At 46.8% G+C, this 16566-nt stretch overlaps 2 protein-coding genes across 3 annotated transcripts in view; one reads left to right on the forward strand and one right to left on the reverse strand.

Moving 5' to 3' along the window:
- Window positions 1-7420, reverse strand: part of MINDY2 (MINDY lysine 48 deubiquitinase 2) — a 30427-nt gene extending 23007 nt beyond the window's left edge. For both annotated transcript variants that reach the window (XM_069866928.1, XM_069866927.1), the window contains exon 1: window positions 7262-7420. In XM_069866928.1, the coding sequence (XP_069723029.1) occupies window positions 7262-7288 (27 nt within the window). In that variant the 5' untranslated portion in view covers window positions 7289-7420. The remainder of the gene's footprint in view (window positions 1-7261) is intronic.
- Window positions 7421-9947: 2527 nt separating this feature from the next.
- The window catches only part of ADAM10 (ADAM metallopeptidase domain 10), a 49529-nt gene continuing 42910 nt past the window's right edge, over window positions 9948-16566 (forward strand). Inside the window, exon 1 of the mRNA XM_069866899.1 lies at window positions 9948-10165. Coding sequence (XP_069723000.1) covers window positions 10111-10165 — 55 coding nt within the window. The 5' untranslated portion in view covers window positions 9948-10110. The remainder of the gene's footprint in view (window positions 10166-16566) is intronic.

Raw genomic sequence — 16566 nt, forward strand, 5'->3', positions numbered from 1 at the left:
TTTTATTCTTCATTTAAAACCATTCACAGTTGCTCAGCCATCATTGCTTGGGGGTTTCTACTCTGCACTCATTTGGGGGCATCCAGAAGTATGTCTACACTACAAGCAGCGGCTGTGAAGCATAATCACATGGGTTACCTACATATAAGCTCTACATACTCATGGTATAAACCTATTAATGCGCCAGGCTTTAGAGGCTAAAGGAGGTATTTGTATCATTGGTTAACAGTCTGAATTTTCCCTCCCAACTGAAATGCTAAGCCTTTTTTTTTTTTTTTTACTGCAGAACCAAGGCAGTTTTACTTCTACCTGCAGGATCTCTCCTAGTCAGGTATTTTAACAAACTAAATCTCAAAATTAACCTAATTAAATGTGAAACAACATTAATGGATTATTTGACAGCACAATTTTAGGACTGGCATGTTTTGTGGGACCTTCATCATATCTCTACAACAGGCTAATGGGGGTCCAGTCCAGATATAAATACTTCTGAACAGAGATGGCTATAGAGAATATGATGTTTCCTAACTGTTCAGAGCTTCATTGCAAATGCTTAATCTACAGGAAACATACAACTAAGAGGAAATGGGAAAAACACTTTAAAACTTAAGAGGGAGAGAAAAATCATGCAGAACCACAGTCGATCTCCACATAAATTAATGGAAGAAAACAATGTAAGCAATAGCAGTGAAAGCTGTTGTCCATTATAATTATAATCCATTTGTTGTCCATTATAATCTCTCTGGAGAGAGTACAGAGAAGAGCAACAAAGCTGGTGAAAGGGCTGGAGAACAGGCCTTATGAGGAGCGGCTGAGAGAGCTGGGGTTGTTTAGCCTGGAGAAGAGGAGGCTGAGGGGTGACCTCATTGCTCTCTACAACTACCTGAAAGGACGTTGTAGAGAGGAGGGTGCTGGCCTCTTCTCCCAAGTGACAGGGGACAGGACAAGAGGGAATGGCCTCAAGCTCCGACAGGGGAGGTTTAGGCTAGACGTTAGGAAAAAATTCTTTACAGAAAGGGTCATTGGGCACTGGAACAGGCTGCCCAGGGAGGTGGTTGAGTCACCTTCCCTGGAGGTGTTTAAGGCACGGGTGGACGAGGTGCTGAGGGATATGGTTTAGTGTTTGGTAGGAACGGTTGGACTCGGTGATCCGGTGGGTCTCTTCCAACCTGGTTATTCTGTGATTCTGTGATTCTGTGATTATTTAGTGGGAAAAATTTTCTCAAGAGGTTTCAGTGCTTAGTTGCTGGATTTTACATAAGCTTCATATTTTAGCAAAGCTGCACTTCCTCAACTCCCACCCACTTCCTGCATCCCTCTACTGCAGTGTCCTGGCCTTTTGCCCTGATCTGCCTTCCTAACTCCAGCTACTTTTCACTGTTTTCCTTTCCATTCTCTAGAGCGGGAAACTAAATCTTTCTCACCCAACAACAGCATGAGGTACATTTCAGCTATCTTTGTCATCAAAAGACAAGACTGGTTAAAAAAAATTTCATTTGTATGTCTAACACAACTTAAAGTCTTGATGCATTAGACTACAAACTGGAAAACTACATAATACTGATTTTAAATACTTTCCACTGAATCCTCCCGTCTTTCAGAAGGGGTTGAAACAAGTGATACAGTCCTGCACAGCAGGACAACACAAATTTCCAACAGCTTGTAATTTATAGTCTCAGAACATGTTTATGTAAACAATGCGCTCCATTGAATTCAGTGTTCCGTAAGAGGTAAGGGTAGCTTCAACCTGCCTTGACAAAAAAGCCCAATTAAATACTCCCTGCAAATACGTACCACTTGTCTCAAAGGAACAGCTTCATAAGCTCATCACATGACAGCCTGATGGTACATGCTGTTGCCCAATAACCTTAACAGCTCCCCACTCGACCAGAAGGTTTCCTTCTAACACCCCCAGAGCACGATTCCTTTTGTGGAAAACACACAGCTCCAGGCCTGCTGATCTGTAAGCTCAGCTCATCCCACAGATGCAGGGAGGAAGGCTGCCAGGGCCTCCACTGAGCACCCATCAGGAGCTCACCAGCGCCTCTCCTTTGGAGGCTGAGTGAGTTCGCCCAAGTAATCTGTGCAAATTCCGGCCATAAGGAGGTTTAGCTCAACAGCAAGTAAAGGAGATCACGTGTAAAGGGCCGATGCCAGACCTCAGACCAGGCACTATGGCTGCAGACTGACAAAACAAACAGGTATCAGCAGAAGCACACTACACTTGGCTCCTCTGAACAACTGGCTGCTTTTACAAGAACCTAAATCTAAAAATTTCCAACTAGAAGGTTACTCTTCTTTGCTCTCAGTTTGGAAACATCTGCGCATAAAGGGTTATAACACAGAATTGTCACAGTCACCTAAATAGGCAATTCATACACAGTTTAAGTTACCAAAATGTTAGTACTACTAGGCATGCAGGGAACACTGCTCTCAAAACCTTCCATTCACTGAGAGGACTGTGATAGAAAAAAAAATTTTAAAGACACTGTCAAATATGCTACTGGGATTATACTTCTATGTAAAAAGCTGCAAGGACAAGATATTCCATATGAACTCACTTTTCAAGACAGTACTATTTATATTTTTATTACATTATGTTTCCCTTTCAGATTATTTTACGTACCAAAACAATTTGTCTCTCTTCCCTGGATATAATTTCTGTGTTAAGGTTCATAGAGTTCTTTGACTACATGACATCACATCCCACCTGAGAAACAGAGCAGAATTACACAGCACCCTTACTATGCTTTTAGCATCTGATGACGGTCATAGAGAAAGTCCTGAGAAAGGCTCCTCCCCTGATCCTCCCCCAGCTTACTACATAATGCAATGCCAGAAGTTATCAGAAAGCTGTGCAGGGACTACACCTAACAACGACAACAGAAGTACTTAGAAAAGCAAGCTTTGCATGGCTAAGCTTAACTACAGTGAGCTGCAATCCTGAGGAAAAACCGAGTGGTCTTCAGATTTAAAGAAGTCAAGAGACAGCATCCTACACTACTCTGCATCAGAAGAGACAACCCATGCTTGCGTATACCGTTTTAAATGTTTTTCAATACTCATGCTCGCCATCACAGAAGCCTAAACTGTTTGGCACAACCGTTACTTTCTCAAGTTAGTATCATACTGCTTTGGTTTTCTTTTTACTTAGAAGAACATTGCTGTAACACTTCTGCAAGCACAACTCCTTGGCTTTCCCTCCTAAAGGCTGAACCATAAGTTCAGCTTATACAAGCGATCCACAGAAGTAAAGCAATGATTTCATTATTCACATTTAGAAGTAAAGCTTCTACAACAAGCCGCCTTGAAGTCCTATGTTCAGGCTCCTTTGAAAGCAGTGGATAAAACAGAGGTAACAATTGTACTGCAAGTTGAGTTCCAAAATCTGGTACTATCAAAAAGGAATCTGATCAGTCCCAATGGATACTACAATTTCAGAATTTCAAAAAACTAAAGCGTTGCCAAACCAGCATCTCAGAGATGAGAACATACAGATACAGCACTCTCAAAGAATCAATTATTTTTAAGTAGTCTTTATACCTGTATCCTTAGATAATGATCTTAACACCTAATCAAATACCTCCAAAGGTCAAAATAAAAACTGAATAACGACTAGGAACAGAGAATAATCTTGCTCTGTTAATGAACAAGATATTCATAACCAGTAGGAAGAAAATTTTTGAGTGTGTGGCATACGTACCTAAGGTGCAAGTACTTTAAGTCCTCCTGCTATTGCAATCCTTTAAGCAAATTAACAAACTACATGCAGTCTCTCTTTACTTAGTGTTTGAACAAGGACAGCTGGGACACACAAACAGAAGATCACAATGCTCTTTGGGGGCAAGGAGCTTGCATTCTGAGGAGCTGAAATACCTGAAGTGAGCTCTCCTTAAAAAATCCAAGTGTTAATCTGAGCTTTTAGGCATAAATGTTTCCGTGATTATGGCCTACGTACCCTTGGAAGGCTTCCCACTTAATAATAAGTTGTAAATAAAGATTTTAGTTCTAAGCAAATTGATCATGTGCTACTTGTCACAATCAATTACGTGAATTCAGCTTTCACTGCTGTGAAAGCACAGCTGTTGGATCTCAAAGTCACCACTCCCATTCTGGAATAACAGAAGCACGTGATTTGCCATGCAAAGGGAAGTCTGTGAAAACTTGAAAAATAGCATTGTAATTAGTATTTCTCAACTTTGAGCACTAACATGTATTCTGAAGTTATCTGAGATCTTACCTACCTACAGGGAAACCAAAACTCTCAGCCCTGCCAGGACAGAGTCCCAAGAAGTAAAGTTGGTTACTGACAGAGGGAAGAGAGCCCAAAGCTTAACTGTTTACCTTCTTATGCTTTGTTGTGATTTTATTTCCCCACCTCATCTCCTTCTTACTCCATTTTTTTTACCCCTGCCACAAGCATTCTTTTCTCCTAACACACACGATGGCATTCTCACTCTGCTTTCACCTATTTTCATCTCTTGTTCTGCCTCCTTGTTCCCTAATTGTATTCACCTAAACTAATCTAGCATTCACGTGGCTCAAGAGACATGAGAAGGTGGGTGCTCAACTTCAGCCTCAGTACATACCTAGCTACTGTCGGCAATGTACAGGTGAGCTGCCAATAAGCTTGCCAATCCAAACAATGCTGACATGGTTCTTTACTATGAACTAGGGGAAGAAAAGGCTAATTTGGAGAGAGACTAATTAGGAAAACCAACTATAAGCAGGGGCAACATAAAACTGACAAACAGGTATTTCCTCAAGCATGTAAATAATAAGGTCATACGATGGCAGTTTCACCAATTTAGCTGCCTGTCTGCAACTCATGTAAATTCTGCTGAGGTTTTATATAAATAGAATTATAGAAAACCCCTACGGTAATCCTAGCAGTAAGAAACAGTGGGGCACTCCCAAGAGGCATTTTGATTTTCATCGGCTTATAAAACTGAATATCATCTTAATTCTTGCTACATAATATTTCATCAAAGCAGAACATCACTTCAAATTCTGGATGGACAACAGCAGAAGAAAGTGATCTTACATTTAAAAAGGCAAAGGAAGAATGGTAAGGTTCAAAACCTCCAAAAACTTAAATGCAAGCAACAAGAGCTGTGCTGTCCTATTTATGTGCTTTCATTAAGTGAAGTTAAAACCCAAAACCCTGTAACATGTAATTTCTTTTAAAATACTACCATACAAAATGACGAGGCATGAGAAGTTCTCCAAGGCCCTCCATTCACCTCCAGATGCTAAAGAAGGGGCACAGAAAGCAAGTGTTAATACTTCAGTCTATGAACACCTTCACAGCCTCTTGAGAACAGCTAAGCCTATGTAAGGCAGTACCTTGAAGTCACAGACAACTTCCCCGTGCTGTTTTCACTGATGCCCGAATACCTGCATCGCTGCACCCACAGCTTCCCTCCTGACATACGAGCATAGGAAAATGTACTGAAAATACAACTAAAAAGTAAAAAAAAAAATCTTCTGGAAAGTTACCTTCCTCTAAACAAATTCACTTTTATAATATTATTTCCATTTCGACCTTTTCCTATTTCACCTGTAACACCCATGAACAGCCTTCTTACATTCTTCAGTACTAACTGAAACTATTCCATAAAGCTTTTCTGTTCTACGACTCTGCTTATCAATCTTTCGGGGTCCAACTGCCAGCATTTCTCGAGAAGTAACCCCTCCTCCTTGTTTGGCATCAACCTCATAACCCTTCTCCAACAGACTCCTTTCACATTAAAATGTTAATAATTACACTACGCATTACATTTCAATAGCTTAAAAGAGTTATTTTAAGAGTACAGGAAGTCTGTATCCGCAACAGTGGCTGGGCTGGAAGGAGAACTTCCAGCTACCAATGCCATACTGGATAACAACCCAATTTACCCACTAATTTAAACACAATCTATGCTGCATAACCATACATTACTCTGATGTCCTTGTACTTAAGCTGCTTAACTGTATGTTATGCCTGCTATTCAGGCAGTTATTGTACAAAGCTGTGTTCTGTACAACTCTGCAGACACTTCATTATACAAAAGCAACCTATTTTCCCGAAACACTGCCTATGATTTTAGTGCTATAAATAGCAATGTTTACTTATTAGAAACCTGAACACACCTGCAAACCATTGCTCAGTTTAGTAGAGCACCATAGAATCCTTAGGTTGGAAAAGACCTTTGAGATCACCGAGTCCAACTGTACCTGCCCACTACTAAATCATGTCCCCAAGGACCCCACCTACTTGTCTTATAAAGACAGGATGGTGACTCAACCACCTCCCCGGGAAGCCTCTGCCAGTGCTCGAGAACCCTGTCTGTGAAGGAATTTTTCCTAATGTCCCATCTAAACTTCCCCCGGCACAATTTGAGGCCATTCCCTCTTGCCCTGTCACTTGGGAGAAGAGACCAGCAACCACCTCCCTGCAAACTCCTTTTAGGCAGTTGTAGACAGCTATAAGGTCTCCCCTCAGCCTCCTCTTCTCCAGGCTAAATAACCCCAGCTCCCTCAGCTGCTCCTCATAAGACACGTATAAACTGGAAGGGGCAGATTTAGACTAGACATAAGGAGAAACTTCTTCATTGGGAGGGTGGGGAAGCCCTGGCCCAGGTTGCCCAAGGAAGCTGTGGCTGCCCCATCCCTGGAGGTGTTCAAGGCCAGGTTGGTTGGGGCTTGGGAAGCCTGATCAGGTATCCCTGCCCCTAGCAGGGGGGTTGGAACTGTACGATCTTTAAGGTCCCTTCCAACCCAAACCATTCTATGATTCTAAGACTCAAATTGAGTTCCTCTCAGGAAAGCAAGCAGATGCTCACTGTTAGGGCATGTCCTGGAGCCCAGCTGTGGTTCTCTCCTTTTTTTAAAGTTCTTTATAAAAGGAAGAGGCCTGAAAGGCAGAATCACAGAACAAATCATAAAATTGTTAGGCTAGAAAAGACCTTAGAGAACATGAAGCCCAACCATACCTGTCCACCACTAAACCACGTCCCTAATCACCTCATCTATGTGTCTTTTAAACCCCTCCAGGGATGGCGACTCCACCACCTCCCTAGGCAGCTGTTCCAGCGCTGTGTGCGACGGAATTTTTTCCTATGTTCACCCTGAACTTCCCCTGAGGCAGCCTGAGGCCATTCCCTCTCATTCCACCACCTGGGAGAGGAGCCCCAGCACCCACCTCCCCACAAGCTGCCCTCGGGGGACTGCAGGGAGGGATCAGAGCTTCTCTTTGTCCCCAGCCCCTTTCCCCCGGCACCTTCCAGGCCAGCAGCAGCACGTTCATGATGGCCAGCAGCGGGCAGGGGCCGTTTTCGTTCTGGGTGATGACGGGCGTGTTCTCCTCCTTCCAGCGCACCCATTTGATGTGGTATACGGACTGCCCGGGAAAGCGCTCCCGCGGGCCGCCAGGCCGCTCCCCGCCGCCGACACCCCCCGCCGCCTCCTCGGCGTCGCTGTTGAGCTCGGAGCCGCTGGGGCATCCCGAGTGCAGGTTGGAGAAGGATTCCAGCGAGTCCGGGCTGCGCGACTCGGCGGGGCTGCCCGGCGCGGCCTCCGGGGGGGTCGGCGGGGCGCCCGGGGGCGGCGTCAGCGGGGGCCGCGCCGGGCTCGCCATGGCGCTCAGCGGCGCCGCAAGAGCTGCGGCCCCGCCGCCTCCGACGCCATCACGGATGGCGCAGCCCCGCCCTGAGTGGGGAAATAGATGCCACGCCCCGAGGAGGCGGAGAAAAGGGCGGCCCCGCCCCCGGGGAGGGAAATGGAGGCCACGCCCGGGGGGCGGGAAATGGAGGCCACGCCCCCTAGGGATTGCTACCACGCCCCCATAGGAGGGAGGGAAATGGAGACCACGCCCCCAGGGGAGGGAGGGGAAAAGCGGCCACGCCCCCGGGGGTGGGGAATGGCGGCCCCTCCCAGGTGAGGAGCCTCATAAACAGGCTGCGGGAGCTTAGGGCAGTCTTCAGTACCTGAAGGGGTAGCAGCGATCACAGGCTTATAGGCTCCTAGAATACTTCAGGTTGGAAGAGATCTCAAAACCTACTCAGTTCCACCCTCCCTGCCATAGGCAGAGACACCTCCCACCGGATCTGGCTGCCCAAGGCACCATCTAACCTGGCATTGAACATCTCCAGGGATGGATGATGGACAAAGGATGGTCCCTTCCAACCCAAACTATTTTATGATTCCTTATTCACAGCAGGGTCTGTGGTACTTCCCTCTCACTCCTTGCTGTTTGTGCCTCCAGGGATGGGGCAGCCACAACTTCCCTGGGCAACCTGTGCCAGTGCCTCCCTACCCTCATGGTGAAGAAACTCCTCCTTATGTCTAGTCTAAATCTGCCCCTTAACCTATTGCTACAAGCCTTTGTAAACAGTCTCTCCTCAGCTTTCTTTTCAACCTCCTTAAGTTCAACAAGGCCAACTGCAAGATCCTACACCTGGGTCAGTGCAATCCCCATTTTCAATACAGGATGGGGGATGATGTGATTGAGAGCTGCCCTGCACAGAAGGACTTGGGGGACTGGTTGATGAGAAGCTCGACATGAGCTAACAACGTGCATTCACGGCCTAGAAGGCCAACTGTGTCCTGGGCTGCATCAAAAGCAGCGTGGCCAGCAGGGCGAGGGAGGGGATTCTGCCCCTCTAATCCTCTCTTGTGAGACCTCATCTGGAGTATTGTGTCCAGTTCTGGAATCTGCACCATAAGAAGATGGAGCTGCTGGAACAGGTCCAGAGGAGGCTACAAGGATGATCTGAGGGCTGGAGCACCTCCCATACGAGGATAGGCAGAGAGAGTTGGGGTTAATCCTGGAAAAAGGAAGGCTGCAAGACCTTATAGCAACCTTCTGGTGCCTGAAGGGGCTACAAAAAAGCTGGGGAGGGACTGCGATGGGATGAGGGGAATGAGTATGAACTGGAGAGGGGCAGATTTAGACTAGACATAAGGAGGAATTTCTTCACAATGAGGGTGGTAAGGCACTGGAACAGGTTGCCCAGAGCAGTGGTGGCTGCCCCATCCCCGGAGGTGTTCAAGGCCAGGTTGGATGGGGCTCTTATCCCTCTGATCCAGGGGGAGATGTCTCTGCCCATGGCAGGGGTTGGAATTTGATCATCTTCCCTTCCAACCCAAACCATTCTATGGTTCTATGAGTTGGCCTTCTGGGTGAATCCTCAGACTTGCACAGCTGCACATGTGACCAGCCGCTCTGACAGACAAGAAAGGAGTAATTTTTTTGCTTGAAAGGCTCCCATTTTTACCGTCGTCGGCTGGTGGCGCTTGTTGCTGGGGCCGGCGCTGTTCGGTGGGGGCAGCTCCACGGCATGGGGTGACCTAAATCAGAACTCGATAAACGAGTAAAACAGTTTCTGCAAGGAAACGGGTAAGGGGACCCGGCCGATGGAACGCATTTACGCCTTCCCTACTCTCCGTTACAATAAGCGAACCTGGGGCTGCGCCCCCGAGGGACTTCGACCGGCACGAGGGAGACCAATCCTGCAGCTCCTTCCCGGCGACGGCGCGGACCCACCCCTTACGCTGTTTCTGTACACGCTTGGCCCCGCCCCTCGCTCCCGTTCCCTGCCCCACCCCTTATGCTGTCTCCGTACCTTGCCCCGCCTTTTACGCTGTCTCCCCTCTGCTCTTACGCTGTCTCCGTGCCCTGCCCCGCCCCGCCCCTTACGCTGTCTCAATACCCGGCCCAGCCCCTTAGGCTGTCTCTCTCCACCTTTACACTATCTCCCCCAGAACTTACGCTATTTCCTTTCCCTGCCCCGCCCCTTATGCTCTGTTCCCCTGCCCTTACGCTGTCTCCGCACGCGGCCCCGCCCCTCGCACCCGTGCCCCGGCACCACCCGCCGGTCGCGTCGCGCGGTCGGGGTGGCGCGGTGGGCGGCGGCGGCCGCGGAGTCTGGGGCTGGGGGAGCCGAGGTTGAGGGCGCCGGCGCTGGAGGAGCTAAGGCTGCAGGAGCTGGGGCTGAGGGCGCCGCCGCTCCGGGGCGGTGGGTGTCGGGCACAAAGCGGAGGCGGGCTCGGCGCTCGCCCCTCCTCATCCCGCCGCCGGGCGGGCGGACGCGGGCGAGGCTGCGGCGGCGGGGCCTGTACCCGGCCAACATGGACCTGGCGGGGACCATCCTGCTGCTGTGCTCCTGGGCGGCGAGCGCCGGAGGTAAGAGGCCCGCGGCCCTGCTCGGGGCGCTCCGAGGCCCCGGCCCCGACACCCCCGGGTCCCTCCTTTCTCCCCCCTTTCCCAGAGCCCAGTTCTTTCTCCGCCCTTATCCTGGTGCCCGGTCTCTGCTCGCTTCTCCCATCCCAGTGACCGGTTCCTCTCTCCTCCATCCCGGTTCTCCTATCCTGGTGCCCGATCCTTCTTCCCCATCCCGGTGCCCGGTCTTTTTCCCCATCCCGAGGCTCCCTTCCCGGTGCCCTTGGCTTTCTCCCCCCCGCCCCTTCCCGGTGCTTTCTCTCCCCCCCCCCCTTTTCCCGGTGCTTTCTCTCTCCCCCCCCCCCTTTCCCGGTGCTTTCTCTCTCCCCCCCCACTTTCCCGGTGCTTTCTTCCCCCCCCCCCCCTTTCCCGGTGCTTTCTCTCCCCACCCCCACCCCTTCCCGGTGCTTTCTCTCTCCCCCCCCCCCCCCCTTTCCCGGTGCTTTCTCTCCCCCCCCCCCCCTTTCCCGGTGCTTTCTCTCCCCCCCCCCCCCCTTCCCGGTGCTTTCTCTCCCCCCCCCCCTTCCCGGTGCTTTCTCTCCCCCCCCCCCCCTCCCGGTGCTTTCTCTCCCCCCCCACCCCCCTTCCCGGTGCTTTCTCTCCCCCCCCCCCCCCCCTTTCCCGGTGCTTTCTCTCCCCCCCCCCTTCCCGGTGCTTTCTCTCCCCCCCCCCCCTTCCCGGTGCTTTCTCTCCCCCCCCCCCCTTCCCGGTGCTTTCTCTCCCCCCCCCCCCTTTCCCGGTGCTTTCTCTCCCCCCCCCCCTTTCCCGGTGCTTTCTCTCCCCCCCCCCCTTTCCCGGTGCTTTCTCTCCCCCCCCTCCTTCCCGGTGCTTTCTCTCCCCCCCCTCCTTCCCGGTGCTTTCTCTCCCCCCCCTCCTTCCCGGTGCTTTCTCTCCCCCCCATCCTTTCCGGTGCTTTCTCTCTCTCCCCCGCCCCCTTCCCGTTGCTTTCTCTCTTCTCCGCCCTTCCCGGTGCTTTCTCCCCACCCCTCCCTTTCCCCATTCTTTCTCTTTCCCCTTCCCCATCCCTATGCCCGGTCCTCCCGGGGATCGCAGGCCCTCACCCTCCCCAGCCCAAACCGGTGGCAGAAAGTTCAGAAGATCAAAACTGAGCCCGTTAGTTTTTCTCTGAAGCGCTTCCAGGAGGGTCTCGAGTCTGTCCCAGGCTGGAGGAAAACCCCCCCGAGTCTGGGGGGATGCGTAGCTTAGGGACGGCTTCCCTTAGGCATCGCTTTTCGGCATTAGGAGGGGAGTTTCGCTGTGGTTAATCATAAAGTCATAGTAGGGAAGTAGTTTCATGTTTTTTACAAAGCTACACTGTGAGAAAAGGGTGTTTCTGGAGAAGGCTGGGTGGAGCAGCTGATAAAGTCTCACTCCCCCTGCACTGCTTAGCAGCTTTCGTATTTATCTGGATGCTGTGTCTGGGAGCGAAACTCTGGCTCCCAATCCTGCTCTTCTGCGGCTTCTCAAAAAGTCAAATCAAAATACATCAGGAGGTTGTGCTCGTGGCGGTTGTGCTGTGAGGCGAGGGGTGAGCTGGTTTGCAGCGGTCAGAAGTCGTGCTGTTCTTTCTATGATCAGGAGTGGTGCATGCAAAAGACTTCAGTGGCTTTTCCCTCATAAATTCTTGTAAACTATCAAGAGTTTTGAGACATAATTACTGGCATGCTTTTTAAGGCCTTTTTGTTTTCTGAACTAAACTGTGCTGGCACAGAATTAATCTAAAGTGATTTATTAACCACTTGTGAGGGTTGTTTCCTGATTCTAGGCAGGCAAATATGCCTTGAAGTTAGAAATCACAGTAAGCACATAACGTACGATCCCATGGACGTAGAGAAGCAAGTTCATGAGGTTTATTTGGTTTTAGAAGTCCGTGTTAACTTATTCTTTGTGAGGAGAATGGGTGCATTCAACATTTCAAGCACACCTCTCCAGCAGGTAGCAGAAGCATGTGTCTTTGTGTTTAGCAGTGCAGGTAAATCTTCAAAGAATGCTTAATAATGCTGAATATAAATCTAGGAATGATGGCCAGTACGCATCTCCAAAATATCTGATGTAACTTGTTGGTAAATGTCTCAACAAATATAAAAGATTTATCATAACTCTATGTTGAACTAAAATGACTTTTCCATATTAGGTTTCTTGATGTTAACTGCATTCATGTTTCTAGGGTTTAAGTGTTGCAAATGTTTTTATTAGCTGGAAGACAGAGTCCTTCCTTTGTGTGCTTTTTTAGGCTGACGCCAGTGTCTGTCCAAAAAAGGACAAGTTCATGATTCTTAATGATGTTGCTGTGAGAGGAGTGCAAACTGGGAACAACTTGGAAAGAACTCCAACATTTGTGGGTTTTTTGTGTACAACACATCTTGCATTCATTAATTTCACACAGATCTTAAAGCTAAGTTCTACTTATCTATAGAGTTGTCTAGTTTTAAGCCATATAGGTATTAAATAGGAATAATTTTGAAAATTCCATCAATGTGCACTTTTTTTTTAATTGTGTGGAGTTTTAAGATTGGAATATTTTTAGAGGATACCTGAGTTTGAACTCTTCTTACAGAGTTGTGCAAGGCTTTGTGTCTGTACACTGTATTTATACTCTGGTGTATAGAGTGTTGTCTTTAGATACTTTATATATAAACCTGTTATGGGTTAACAGACCCAGTTATAACTTTAGTTCACGGTTAATTATGAATCATGAACCCAACATGTTAAAATGTTAAGATACATCACAACTCAGTGGTTTACCTGAGGAGAGGGATTAGAGGGATTCAGTCCCTCAGTGAAATCTTTAATTTGAAAAATTTACTTTCTGTTGTAGTTTATATTATTCTTAAACTGGCATAGAAGGAGTACAATCAAAAGCAATTGCTAGCACTGCTGCACTAATGAAGTGTACTGCGATATCTGTATGATTTAGGGATAAAACAGACAAGCTATCAGGTTTAATAGGCTCTGGAACACGTGCTTGATCAGGTTTTAGTATTAGATCACTTTTAGGGCTCTCTTAGAACTTCTTCGTTCCGAATAAATGCATAAACCACATGGTCCGGCAAGTGAGTCTGAGTAAGGTTTCAATACTGCGAGAAAGAAAAACAATGCTGATATTTTTTTTGTTAGTAGCTGGAGAAAGATAAAATTTATCTCAAGTAGATCCTATACGCTAGAAGGTAAGATGTGTACCTTGAACTTTAAGAATTGCTTGGTTTAAGGGATCTGTTCACTCGCTGATGCTGTTAATAACTTTGACGTGTATAAAGAAGTATTTTGTTTAGGCAATATTATTTGCAGGTTTTAGCGTCATGCTTTGTTGCATGGTGCATGCAGGCATATTGAACAGTACTTAATTATCCATACATAATGATGTGCTTTAAGGAGTGGAAATAGGGTAGAACCTTTCTTTTTACCTGAGAGTCATTTAAAAAAAGTAAAATGGAGAGGTGGATAGAAAATACGAAAAAGAAAACTAATGAGATGCCCAAAAAGCCTGGATTTAACAAGTGATCGTGCTTTGGCCAGGCTGATCAGGTGCTGAACGTCATTGCAAATCCGTGATAAATTGTTTGTTTTCATTAGTACAACGTGCTCTTCTGTGTTGCTAGGACTTCCAACTGGTATCTTGCTTTTTTTTTGCTGCTGGATATTAAACTACCTATTTCCCAGTGAGGATGGGAGAACTTCTGTTTTTTTCTGGACACATGGGGGAGTTGTGGGAAGGCATTTATGAGCTGTTGGCATCAGTGATTTATTTTGCATCCTTGCTATAAATTGAGATGAATGCCAGCCTTCATTAACATGGCACTTGGCCTCCACAGAATTTGTCTGGGGTTTAAAATAATAACTTGATGAATTTTATATGGCTGGATGAGACAGTGTCTGGAAAGGCAGCTGTTGGATGGTTGTTTCAGAAACGCTCATCAAAATGAAAATCAGGTGTTTTGGTAGTAATTTTGAAATACCATTGCCCAGAGGCCGAAGATTGCAGTTTATTTTTGATTTTAGAAGGATCTAAAGGTTCAGTTATGCTGTAAGACAAAGCCACAGTAATGACTTGCTGCTCTCTGGTGGTCCTGCCCTGGTGATGCTTTCCCTCCCTCTCCTCCTTCGCTGCCTCGTGTTCTATGGCAAGGCAAGCCAATTCCACCTGCTACGTTACACAAAAGAAATTAATGCTTTCCTGCCAAACATGTAACTTCCATTAATTTATTGTGCAGACCCAAGCCCAGTCAGGAGGAAGAGGGTAAAAAGGGCAACCCAGCACCAAAAACCCCACCAAAACAGACGTCTGTGTACTGCTTACACTGGCGGTGCTCCTGTGTTGTCTAGATGTGCCGTAAGTGTGAGTTTTTCAGTGAAGGGAAATGAGCCTGAATTAAAACTTTCTGGTTAGACATTTTTCTTTCCCCAGTAACTGACTTGACCAGAAGTTAAAGTATATTTTTCAGCTGAATCAGTTTTTGTGCCAGCGCAAGGAAAGAAGAGAAATGGAGTGGGTGAAAAAGGCCAGCAGAACTTGCTCTTCTGCTGGCGGTTATGAAACTATTGCCTGAATAAATTCTTCAGTGACATTGAAGTCAGGAGGCATCTGGTAGGATTACTGGCTTTCAATATACTTAAGCACTGAAGTGCTAAATCTGAACACTATGTGCATTCTTTAACGTCCCACTTAAAGAGACCATTTTTTAAGAGAAATAAAATCTACTTCGAAAACAACTTGAATAGCTACTACTTGCTTTAACTTAATTAAGAATATAATACTTCTTTTAAGATATTTATTGTATGCTGGCATTTCAGATCTGCCAATCAGTGACGACACTTGCAGTAAGTTAGCCTGGCTGCTGAACAATTACTGGTAGTCTTAACAAGTGGTATTTTGTGCTTTTTTGTTTTCCTCCAACGAACTTGAGTTGTATTTGAAATATTGGCCTTTGTCATGCTAGTCTTAGTCTGAGTGGTGTAATATAAACGCCACCTTTTAGAACACTGCATGCTTGATTTATCCTTTTATGGGAAGTTAAATGTTGTCATCTTTTACCACGATATATATAAAGTTAACAGAAATTTGTTTACATTGGTAAACTTTCAGTACTGTTTAATATGAGTCTTCCTTGTGTGTGTGAAGTTAGCTTCTATAAGGATTTTCTCCATAATCTTCCCAGGTACTGAGGTTAGTCTGACCAGCCTGTAGATCTCTGCACCTTCTTTTGTGAAGACAGGGATTACGTTTGCTTTCCAGATGTCAGGAGACCCCTTTCTGTCACCACAACCTTTCAAAAATGTGATAGGAAACCCTTGAAATGGCATTAACCAGGTCCCTCAGCACTCTGGGATGCATCCTTTCTGATCCCATGGCCTTCTCTGTATCCAGTTGGCTTGAGCGTTCTGTAGCTCACTTAGTCTGCTGTGAGTGTTGCTTCACTCCCTCCGAATGGGAACGTTTTGTCTGGAAGGGGCGGGGAAATAACTATAACACAGGAACAGAGCCACAAATAATTTAGCATAGGTCACCAAACAATTGTTACATACAGCTGCTCAAGGTGTGCCAAGAGGCTTATAGCTAAAATCCCATGGGTCATACATTTTATTTTGTGCACAAGCCCATCTACAAAGAGAGAATGTATGCCTTGGACCTCCTGAATGTCCAGCGGGATTTGTGCCTGTGCAGAACAGCAACTGTAGGTACTTCTTTTACAGCTCTCCAGGGATGGTGAAGAGCTGTAGATCCTCACACACAAAATTCTTCCACAGGAATTGCCACCTTGAGACATTTTGCTTAAGTGTTTTGCCCGTTTTGATTTGTCCTACCCTGCGTTTAGTTCTAAGCCTGTGAGAATACAGCTTCATTCCTGGAGGGCTTTTGTTGTAAGAAATGCCACATATAGTTTAGCAAGTCTTCAGAAGACAATCCTGTAGGCTTCAAAAGCCATCCTGTTGTCTCTCCTCGACATCTGTATCCTATCCAAAAGAGTCCGCTAGCTGAGGTGTTTATATGAAGTATGGTGCTGTCTTATTCTACTAGGTTGCCTGGAAAGGCATCGTACTTTCTTTGATGTTTGGTTGACGACATGATAAATGGAATTTCTAGAGCAGCTCCCTTAAACTGTATCAAGATGCTCATGGTTCAGTGTTCTTTACTGCAGGCTTTGTGATTGTGTCCGTATTTGAAAAGGTCTTTGTATCGCAGTCTCTATTAAAAAACACTGTTTTTTCAATGATAACAGAATCATCACAGTAGTATGTCACAGACGTTGAGATCTGTGTGCATGCAGTTGTGACAATTTGTTTGGGTGCACTGCAGTTGGATTCTGTGATAGGTTTCTTCCTTTTTGATGCAGAAATTACAAAAATGGGAGCCCACAGTTGTACCT

This window comes from Phaenicophaeus curvirostris, chromosome 12, assembly GCF_032191515.1.
Source record: "Phaenicophaeus curvirostris isolate KB17595 chromosome 12, BPBGC_Pcur_1.0, whole genome shotgun sequence".
In the NCBI taxonomy this organism is placed as follows: domain Eukaryota; kingdom Metazoa; phylum Chordata; class Aves; order Cuculiformes; family Cuculidae; genus Phaenicophaeus; species Phaenicophaeus curvirostris.